At 26.9% G+C, this 11228-nt stretch overlaps 2 protein-coding genes across 3 annotated transcripts in view; both read right to left on the reverse strand.

The window, feature by feature from the left end:
- Positions 1-937: 937 nt before the first annotated feature.
- Positions 938-7863, reverse strand: LOC100165719 (tRNA selenocysteine 1-associated protein 1). Of its 2 annotated transcripts, none has more exons than XM_003243968.4 (6): positions 7047-7490; positions 6793-6981; positions 4244-4403; positions 3958-4123; positions 1546-1724; positions 938-1414 (listed from the first exon to the last, which is right to left on the reverse strand). In XM_003243968.4, exons 1-6 carry the CDS (start codon positions 7272-7274, stop codon positions 1293-1295), a joined length of 1044 nt encoding a protein of 347 aa, XP_003244016.1. In that variant the 5' UTR covers positions 7275-7490; the 3' UTR covers positions 938-1292. The 2 variants fall into 2 exon arrangements, 1 of the variants encoding a protein (XP_003244016.1); XR_510639.3 differs by lacking the exon at positions 938-1414 and adding an exon at positions 3400-3695 and having other exon boundaries at positions 1616-1724; positions 7047-7863.
- Positions 7864-8518: 655 nt separating this feature from the next.
- Positions 8519-11228, reverse strand: part of LOC100159248 (cytochrome P450 protein) — a gene marked incomplete in the record, with an annotated part of 7724 nt that continues 5014 nt past the window's right edge. The window contains 2 exon segments of the mRNA NM_001163211.2: positions 8519-8978; positions 9957-10209. Of these exon segments, the coding sequence (NP_001156683.2) occupies positions 8806-8978; positions 9957-10209 (426 nt within the window).

Genomic DNA, 11228 nt, shown 5'->3' on the forward strand with positions numbered 1-11228 from the left:
TAATTCAAATATAATAATATAATATATTTATATATTGGTTCACAATATGGACATTATTGCATGTTTTAGGCATTTTTAAACTATCGCGAGATAAAACAACTTAATTTTTAAAAATACTGGAACATCTACTGGGTTAAAGAATAACGAATAACGTGATATGCGATAACCGTGATAAACAAACACGTAAGTATCTAATACGATTAAAGATATAAAGTTATATCTTTAATCGTGGTATCTACTATCTACTGATTTTCATTTCTTAGTAGAACTATGTCAGTCTTACCACAGTTTTGTCACAAAGAAGCTCATAGAATCTTACGTACCTTTTTACCATACGCGAAAATCAAGGGGGATTTGGGAGCCAAGCCTCCACCATCAATTTTAACAGGCCTCTGAAATATTTTCTAATTTGTTTCTAAGCTTATTCAATATTATTAAAGTTGGATTTCAGACTTCAGCCTTCCCAAATCTCAAATGATATTTGCACCAATGCCACCTACCCAAACATAATTTAATTTAAGAAATATTTCTGATGTTTTCCAAATATGATTTTCCCAACAATTTTACTTACACAAAAGTATAGAAAAAATCGAAATATGCATAAATATGCCAAGACTTCCTCAAATATGCACTTTTCCTAAAATATGACGAAATATGCAAAAATATGCAAGTTCAAACTTTGTATTTAATTTCACCATTTCATTAAACAAATTTATAAATTACTTGAAATAATCAACAACCACTACAAATAAACATGCACATGCAAGAAGTCCCAAACCCTACATAATATGAGTTATGATAGTTATGAACTAATAATTTTATTATTCTATATTATTACTTTCTGGTAGGGAGGGTTGAGACGCGGGACTCCAACCAACAATTAAAAATACGCCACTGATAAGGTCTATGGGTTAATTAAATAAAAATCTAATAAAAATAGGTTTATAAAAATTATTTAATAGGTTAGCACTAAAAATAAGGTACACAGATGAAATAAAAATGATTTACAGTTAATTAATCTAAATATGAATTAACAGTATATACCACAATTTCTTATTAAAGGAAACACAACATAAAATACAACAAACTTGTACTGAGATAATATGTTAATACATTATAAGTTAACATTTTGAATAATTAACAACTATATTTACACAACAGTATTTTTTTGATTTCTTAAGTTAATTTCTTCTACTTATATAAAAATAATAAAAATAGATTATTTTAATATAATTATTATGTTATGTACATACAAGAAATGTGGATTTGAAGAAAATCTTAACAGAATATATTTAAATAACTTCTATAGTGTCGAGTGGTAGCCATTTAGAACTTTCAAGTGCATCCCATAAATTGTAATCTTGTGAGACCAAGTCTTTATTTAATGCATCTATGTTAATTGACTTTTTGTAATCTGAAAAATTTTAAATATATACAAAAAAATAATAAAAAATATGAATATTGTACTTAAGTTTTTAAACAAAACTATTTTTAAGGTTAAAATGTAGGTATTCAGGTATATTTCTCTTAGACTTTATTACTTACCAACTAGAGTCAAATTGCCATTAGTTTTAACAGCTGGAGTTTGAATTGTTGGTTCTGGCTTAAGCACACATTTCTGACTTTGAGGTTGACTCCACATTGAGTATCGATGCCAATAATTAGTTTCAAAATATTGTCCATAATCTTGACTAGCCTTGTATCCTTGAGAGTCATTTGAAGCACTAAAATATAGATCAATAATTGTACTGAATTATGATTATACTACACTAGTATTTTATACTATCCAATATCACAAAATTAAAATTAAAATTGTAATAAAATTATATATTATAATAAATATATTTATTTAATAACTTTACCTAACCTACGAAATAAAATAATAAATTATTTTGTACCTTAAAAAATAAAAAATAATAAATAATACTTAATATAATTATTAAATTATTAAAGATCTAGTTAAATAAAACATTTATAGCTCATTAAAATTTTTTTTTAATGTAATATTGTTCATTTTTTATTTGTTTATCAACTGATAGATATCTAATTATTTTTCATTTTAAAAAATATAATTAAATCACAAATATTTAGTAAATAAGATTTACTTCCAAAGTATAATACTAAATAATAAATATTATAATATAATAATAAAACCTAGGTATATATAATAATATAATAACTATAACAGGTATCTTATTGAAATATCGTGGAGAAGTATGAATAAAAGTGACACATTTAACACATTTCTGAGGGACATGGCACAAGTATTTTAATATTTATTTAATTTTATATTTATTAAGCTATTGCATAGCTTTTATCGCAGGTCTGGTGTAGTGACTGAAAAAAAACTTTTCGTAACGAAAAAGCGTGACCACTTTGTTTATTTATACATACTATAGCAACCTGGTGACCATAGCAACGCATAGCTAAATTATAATTTAATTTTGATAACAGTTATTTATTTTTAAATAACAACGACTATGAACATCAAGCGCTTATAAATATAATGGTTTTGTTATGGGTTGCTATAACAATAAATTTATATATATAAATATATAATATATAATAATATATTATTAATTTTATATATTTATAATAATATATATAAAATATAATATATTATAGCAATAAAAACATAAACTATAGTTTCTATGATACAAATTCCTGAATAAATAGAATAATAAAAAAATTTAAAATCATATCAACTTTTTATTTATTTAATATGCAATAGCTTTATCGCGGCAGTCCCCGAATGCCACTTTTAATATTTTTATTATTTTTTTTATTATAATTCAAAACAAATAACAAAACGACGACGAATGCGTTGATTATATATAATAATTTGTAATGATTATATAATATATTACGATTGATTTTAAATATTAAATACTAGTATTTATAATCAATGATATTACTTATTCATACAAATATTTGCTCTTCATTAAAACCACTTTTACATCATCCCACTTATTACGAAAATATACTGTCTAAAAATTAAAATCTAAATATAATTGTAGAGTGGCAAAATACGGTAAAACGCATACGAGATAGCCCTTTAATCCTAATTTCATAGTTATTTTAATTTTTTCTAAGGGGGAAATTATTTTTAACAGGGAGGAGGGGAATATCTATTAATGATAAGGGTTTAAAGTCACAATAATTATTAATGTCACAATAATTGTATAGTGTATAGTGTATAGCTTATAAGTTATAACTGTGGCAGTTGAAGCTAAAGATAAACACTTTCGTCTAACATTTGAGCTATTTGCGTATCTGAGATATAGTTATAGCTATATCCGTGAAATAGTGATTATTATAATATTATAGTATGTTACCTATTAAAGTATTAAATTGATACATGTGTTAATTATTCAACATTAATTAACTTTCCTTGATCACCTTTGTGTATGTTGAGGGTTTGGATATAGGTGGATCGTGGATGTTTTGTTTGGTAAGAGAGTTTTTGATGTAATTTACACAAAGTCCAGTGAGAAAACGTTACTGGGCTGCATCCAAAACTCATCCATTTTCGCGCATTCCACCACTTTACCAGCTCAAACAACAACCACCGTGAGTGTAGGAATTACAGCGGAGAGTAGATAATAGATTGAAAGAAATTTAGGTCTTTAACAGCGGAGTTTATTCGTTTAGATGCGTGAAGAAGTAGCGTTCTCTCGCTGGTCTGAGTATAGTTACTGTTGGCATAAAATTGGGTTCACTTTATAATGTTTCATAGTGTATATACCATGTCAAAACACCAAATTTATTTTATTAGAATACAAAAAGGACCTAATCTCAATAGTTAATATATTAGTAAAATACATACAACTTGATAAAGAAGTGGGCAACTGTGCAAGTAATTAATTTAGACATGTCTTTAAAGTTATAGTTTCACAATAAAAAATTTAAAATGCATTGTGAAGTTAATTTAAAAATACCAAAAAAATTATATCTTACACAACAATATGATGTTCTGATTTTGGTATGACACTGCTAACCTTTATGGGTTTGGAACCAAGGCCTGGAAAACCATTCATATTATTAAGACAGTGTTTTTGCTCTTCTTCACTGCCAAAACGAATAAAACCATATCCTTTACTGTAACCAGCACTGTCTAAGACCACTGAAAAGTTAAAACTACATATTAAACAACTACTACCTATGTAAAAATAGGATTTATAAATAAAATATTTAATGATGGTAATCATATTATTTCAAACTAACATTATTACTATATTATTACCTTTGGCTGTACGAATAGATTGATAGCGACAAGCAAATGTTTTATATAACTGATAGTCATCTACATCTGAGCTAAGCTCACCTAACCACACAGAAAAATCTCTATTACTTGTAGTAATTTTTCCAGGATTCCCAGCACGATTGAGTTTAAATCTAACAGGCTGTAAACAATAATAATTATCCAAAACTATTTGTGTAATTGTAAAATCTAAAAGCTTTATTTCAAAAAAACATCTAAGGATTTTATTAATTGTTTAAAAAAGAGTTATGTATGCTACTTAAAATTTAAATAATAATTACTCATATTTAATTCATCTTTAATAATATACATGGTACAAAAATGTAGAGTATAATACATAATTATACCAGGTGATTCATTTAAGTTATCTACACTCATTATTTTGAAGTGTAAACTTATAGACATTTTTTTTTACATAATTTTATGTCATTTCAAAACAACATTTCTGAAAATGATATTTTTTATCAATTTTTTCTTTTGAATGACAAAATACATTTCTAATTTTATATTCCAAAGCAGGATATTATTTGGAGTAATTTTGTCTGAATAAAATCAAAATGAATTAAGACACATAGCATGTCAGGCAGCAATCATTTATTAGGCAATATTAATATGTTATTATAGGTCGGGCAGATAAAATAACATTAGCAGCAATTGTAACAAATTGTTTTCAGTCAGAAGAATTAGAATAATAATAGCATAATACAACATAATATAACAAAATAGAAGACGACTCATAATGGTAAAAGAAAATGTTGTAATAAACAATACAAAATAATATAAGTAGGTCAAATGCCCAACAAAACTTAAAGAGTAAAGCAAATGCCAAAAAACCAATTCCTTGCATGCTGTAATACGTATAGGCACCTATTTACTTATTTTAAAAGATTATATTACATATGTATTATATTACGTTCGTTTTCAAAATATCTGTCGTCTGTGTATAATTTAGGTACAAACCTAAAGATAGATAGACTCATTTCTTCGATACAATACTACAGTCAATACGCCAAGCCTGGGAATAAACGAGTTAAAAAGTTAAAGTTAAGTTAATTTTAACTTTTTTAATTGATATAAACCTAATAAATAACAAGTTACTTTTAATCAAATTTAAGTCAAGTTAATTTATAAATAATTAAATAATAAATATAATAAAAATAAAAATAATTATTGATGGTGCATATTACATAACCATTTACTAGAATAGGAAATTAGAAATATAGTTAAATTAATTTCTTGTTCCATTAACCAGAATTCTTCAAGAAAATTAACTTAATTAAATAGTAAATACATATTATAGCAATAGCCATTTAGGTATACCTATATTATATTATAATATATAGGTGTATTGTATATATTATTAAGATTAAAGATATACCATACCATACTGCGGCATACGGGCATATTGTAATAATAATAATTAATAAATACTAATAACTAATAAGTAATACAATATTATCTTATTATATTGATGTAAATACAAATCTCAAATTTACATTTTCAAGAATATATTATAAATATTTTTGCCATAAATAAGTTATTTATTTATTTATAAATCAAAGATTGTATTTATTTCGGCATTTTCAATTGTGTATGCTTTTGGTACTTACTACATATTCTATTAATTTAGTACCTAATAATTTAATTCTATCTGTAGAAAAAGCTATTGGATATTTCCTGTGTTCAATAATATTTATGATTTTTATTATTTTAAGCCACATTACTGGGTATTTATATAGATATTAAAAAAAAAAAAATAATAACAACTTAATTTAACTTAAGTTAATAAGTTAATGGAAAATGTTCATATAACTTTTAACTTAACTGAGTTAAAAAAAAAATGAGGTTACTGTTAACTTTAAACTTTTTAAAATGTTTTCCATCAACTTAACTTAACTCAGTTAAAAATTATCATTAATTTGCCTAGGCTTGCAATACGCTATGGAAAAGTCATATTTAATTTTTACCAAGAAAATAGTTTGTTGGTCGTGCATCTGTTTTATGATTTATGTTTTGTTGGGCAGACCTACTTGTATTATTTTGTTTTCTAGATATAACGTAGTTAACCTACGGTAATTGCAATAATAGAATTGAGTTTACTGGACAATTATATCAGCAGTCATTAATTATTAGTCACGATAACCATTGTCCATTAAGTCTCATTACCAAAGCAGATAGCTGCCTCTACTGTAGAAATATTGTTATTTTTGAGTTATTATTATTAATATTGTTATTATTGTCTATATTTATACAGCATTAGTGTGTAAATTACTCCCACTGAACAAGTTTGTGTCGGGTCCTGTGAGTTTGCAATTTGGTAATATTAATATATGTTATTGTTTGTATTATATTTATAACTTTAATTGCATATACTATTATCTGACTATATCGATAAATGTGAAAATAAAACCCTTGTTTTTGCTAGTTTTTCAATAGTAAAATTACCATAGGTAGACCTATAAAGAAATTACCATTAGACTTGACTCAACGACAAACAAACAAGATAACTAAAAACCAAAATTACAACTTACTGGATTAGTACCAGGTATATATTTTCCATTCAGTTTATGCATAACAGATACTGGATCATAAAAGTCAACAAATGCGTAGCCAGCAGTTTCACCAGTATTTTTATTGCGCATCAACTTAACATTCTTAGGATATTCTCCCATCTTTTGAAATGCACCAGTGATGAAACTCTCAGTCATATAAGGTTCCAACTAAAATAATAATAGGTACTTCATAGTTAACGATTATAAATTACAAATTATTTCACAAAACATACACTTCCCATCCATACACTTGAAACATTTTGTCCAGCAGTTGATGCTTGTGGCTGTTGGACAGGCACGTTTGGGCTTATAAATGTTGAAGCTGTTTGCTGCGTTGGAGGTGGAGTGTTATAAGCTGGTTGTTGGTTATAATTATTATACATTTGATAGTAATTAGATGAATATTGCTGATATTGTTGATTGTATTGCGAATACTGAGGAGTGTACTGATTTGTATACATTTTGATTAAAATTATACAAATAAAAGAACAGTAAGAAACTAATAATAAGATGAAAAATTATTTAGTTTGCAAATCCGAATTCCAAGTATCAAACCGGCAACCAACAACCATCATATTTTAATCTTTATGACATTATTCACCGTCATAATGTACCTAATATGCAATATTGTGGTATTTAATCTATTCTGTGGTAATATCGACCATGATAAATTAATTTTTTCATTTTAATGGATTTGTTGAGAAATTATATTAGTGATAACTGATAAGTGATAACTTGTATCATTTCTCTTTTATATTTCTAGCATAGAACCACAGAATAGATGAAATCATTCATTATTCTGTGATAGAACTATTAAAAAAAAATGACGGGAGTTCGGGTAGGTACATAATGTAGTAGGTATATATAATAGGGTATTCGCTCAGGGTCCTGTTTTTCCTTTTTATTGCATGTAAATATGTAATACATAATAAACATGACGTGTTTCAGTGTTAGTTAGTTTGGCAGATTTTTAGTGGGCACCCGTAGATATCTGCCATGCCCGGGTGGGGGATGGCGGCACTTCTCTCCGGACACCATGACACCTGAAGAAAAATGCCACCCGCGGCCGAGGTTTTGAACCGGCGTCGGTGCGCGTCGCAACCAACGCCATGGTCCGCTCGGCCACTCCGTCCCCCTTATGTAATAAGTAAAACACGAGGAAGAGAGGATTTGAAGGCCTCGGTGCAAAAACCAGATATACGTCCATTTTTCATAATGTTCAGGAAACACAAAAAACTATCTATAAAATTGAGAAATGAACCAAAAATTAAAACGTGGTGTTATACTTTTTGTAAGAATAAGATACATTACTTAAACAAGTTCTCTTTGGTTTGAATTTAATATCCATAAAAATATTTATAAAAAACTAAAAAATTATGATAATTAGATTTTCAGTGGTCGCAATAACCAGATACGTCCAATTTTTGCAACCAACTAATCAACAAAATATTTTACTGTAGTCTATACGTCCACTTATATCTGGTTATTGCAATCAATGAAAGATCAAAATTTATATGGAAGTGTCGGGCGCAAAAAAAAAATGAATTACTATTTCAATGAATACGTCCGGACGTATCTGGTTATTGCACCCAACAGAAATTTAAAAATCAATTTTTTTCATTTTATTTCAATACTATTCATCGGACGTATCCAGTTTTTGCACCGAGGCCTTCATTTTCTTTGCAAAATAATTTAAGATTGCGAATTTGTATTTAATAGTCAATTTATTGAGTTGCAGTTTAATTACATTGTTTAATGTAGACTTGTTTACATAACACTTGTTAATAGTTTAATATTTAAATTACGTTAATTATACATTTATCAAATTGTAAACTATCTAGTGATTGAATAATTATTCAGAGAGTGGAGTTAATTACATTTAATGAAGGTATTTAATTTAGACTTGTTTACATAACACTTGTTAATAATTTAATATTTAAATTACTTTAATTATACATTTATCAAATCGTATACTATTTAGTAATTGAATAATTATTCAGAGAGTGGATTTAGTTTTAACAAAATTTTTTCATCTTTCGGAATCACTACCACGGATAATTTACTAAACTGTATAGGGATCTCGGTCTTCTCACACGGTTCCACTTCGAATTTGGATAAAATTTCAACTAAAGCTAATTTCATTTCCATCTCAGCAAAACGTTTTCCTATAGGTATCAAAAAAATAAAATACCAACAAATGTATGTATAATTATTAATTACTAATTAGTTACATGACAAATGACAATAAAGATCTTATTACGACTATCAAGTATCAGATATTCAGATAGGTACAACTGATGAACTGATACAAGTATTTTAGTCTTTAACTTTTGAAGATGGCCTTTTGTAAATATTTAGAAATGTTGGTATGTACCTAGGTATAGTACTTTTCCAAAAAAAAAATGATTAAAACCCAATTAAGAATATGAAAGGAAAAGAGCCACACATTGATGACACTTTATAAATTTGAAAATTTAAATTCAGAAAAATGACATAAAATTCGACTACATTACATAAACATCAATAAGATACAAAAAAATACACATAATTCACGCCAAAATTAGTAGGATATAAGCGCTAAAGATGTACCTAAAAATAAAATATCATTTGTACCAAAATAGGTACCCACCAATATTAATATTTTATATATTTCAAAATATTGAAAATCGACAATAATCTATAATAATATATTAATATATTATATTATATTATAATTGTAAAAATCGAAATCAGCTCCACATAATATAAACTCCATTAGGCATTGGATATACGCAGTTGTTTTTGTAAAATTAACTGTACTACAGTATAGCTTATACAGGAAATATTTACATGTGATAAAGTGTACCCTGTTTCAGCGGACACACGTGGTATATACTAATTACCATTTGAGAATTGAAAATTACAAATAAATAATAATTGCATAGTATATTTTGTTTTTGTCAATGAAAATTCTAATAGGGTTGTTTACACGGTATCATAGATCGTACATTATAGAGTACCTATACTCTATAAAAAAAACTACTGAACAGAGTACCTATAGGTACATAGACCATAGCCTATATATAGGCTATGGTCTGTATATGGACGCCGTATATTCCCATATTATCTGTATACCACCCTAATAAACCACTGTTTATACATACCAATACAAAGCCTGGGTCCATCGCCAAATGGAAGATACACGCCATTAGGTCGCATTGCCTTTTCTTTGGTGGAAAATCTTTCAGGATTGAATACTTCGGGATCACTAAAATATCTAGGATCAAAATGTAGTGAAAAAGTGGGAATTATAATTTTCTGCCCCTTCTCAATTATTAATGAATCGTTTGGTACACGATAGGTTTTTGTAGCTACTCTGAACAGAGCAAACAGTAGAGGATATTTTCTGAGTGTTTCTGAAAGCATTTAATCATTTTTAGTATTTTTATAGTAATTTAATATCAATATCTTCACGCAATCTTTAAAATATCTAACTGAATAATATCTGTGGACATTGTGGATCTGTGGCTTGGTGCGAAAACAATGAATCAATATGACAAAAAGTATTAATACTTTTTAAAAATAACATAAATTATTAGGTAACTATGGGTTATGACGGTATGACCAATCACTTAAATTCAATTGGCCAATCTTGTATCTGTTGTTGGCCGCACGAGTTCAGATACAGACATAAAGTGGCTCTTATTCAAGCTAATGAAAACTACTAAAACAATTAATTGCTTTAGCATGGCAAATAATCTCAATTTTTCCAATTCACAGATATATTAGATAAACGTGTAAAACTGAAATATATTTATGTAAATCAATAATTCTGATTAGATCAACGAAATAGTATTGACTGTACAATGATATGTGTTTTTATTTTTTATACACGATAAATACATAATAGATAAAATGCTGATTTTCATCTTTGCGGGTGGTTTCTGATAGAAAGTTGGACCCAATCGGTAAGTGGTAGGTACTTTGTTTCAAAAGTTAAAACTCTTAGTAGTAGTTATCATTACAAACAATTGAGAAAAAACAATAGAAAAAGATTTAATTTTTTTTTTATGTAACTCAAAAACGATTAACTATAATAAAATTATAAATAGATACTATAATTTTATACCAAATGTTTATCTTATAATTTTTTAGAAACGGTATAACTTTCTAAACTATTTTTGATCTGTTTAAAATTTATAAAGTTTAGGTTGGATTGACATTTTCGATTTTTTCCTAGTTTTTAGATTTGAAGTGGAACGATGAATGTATTGATTTTACAATAATGTGTGTTTTTTTTTATTTTTTATTTTTATTTTTTTGTGTCTGTGTACACGATAAGTAGTCGAAATAATGCTTCGATTTTCAACTTCAGTATCTTGTTCGATGGGAAAGTGAATATTGTTGGTGCATTGGAGAGGTCAAAATTATATTTT

Source organism: Acyrthosiphon pisum, chromosome A1 (genome assembly GCF_005508785.2).
Source record: "Acyrthosiphon pisum isolate AL4f chromosome A1, pea_aphid_22Mar2018_4r6ur, whole genome shotgun sequence".
Lineage (NCBI taxonomy): Eukaryota > Metazoa > Arthropoda > Insecta > Hemiptera > Aphididae > Acyrthosiphon > Acyrthosiphon pisum.

Bases quoted from the DNA above. Each gene is read 5' to 3' on its own strand.
- LOC100165719 (XM_003243968.4), bottom strand. From the start codon at position 7,274: ATGTATACAAATCAGTACACTCCTCAGTATTCGCAATACAATCAACAA. The intron at 4,404-6,792 runs GTAAGTTGTAAT...TATTGTTTACAG, and splicing joins ATATACCTGGTACTAATCCA to CCTGTTAGATTTAAACTCAA. The intron at 4,124-4,243 runs GTAATAATATAG...TTAACTTTTCAG, and splicing joins ATCTATTCGTACAGCCAAAG to TGGTCTTAGACAGTGCTGGT.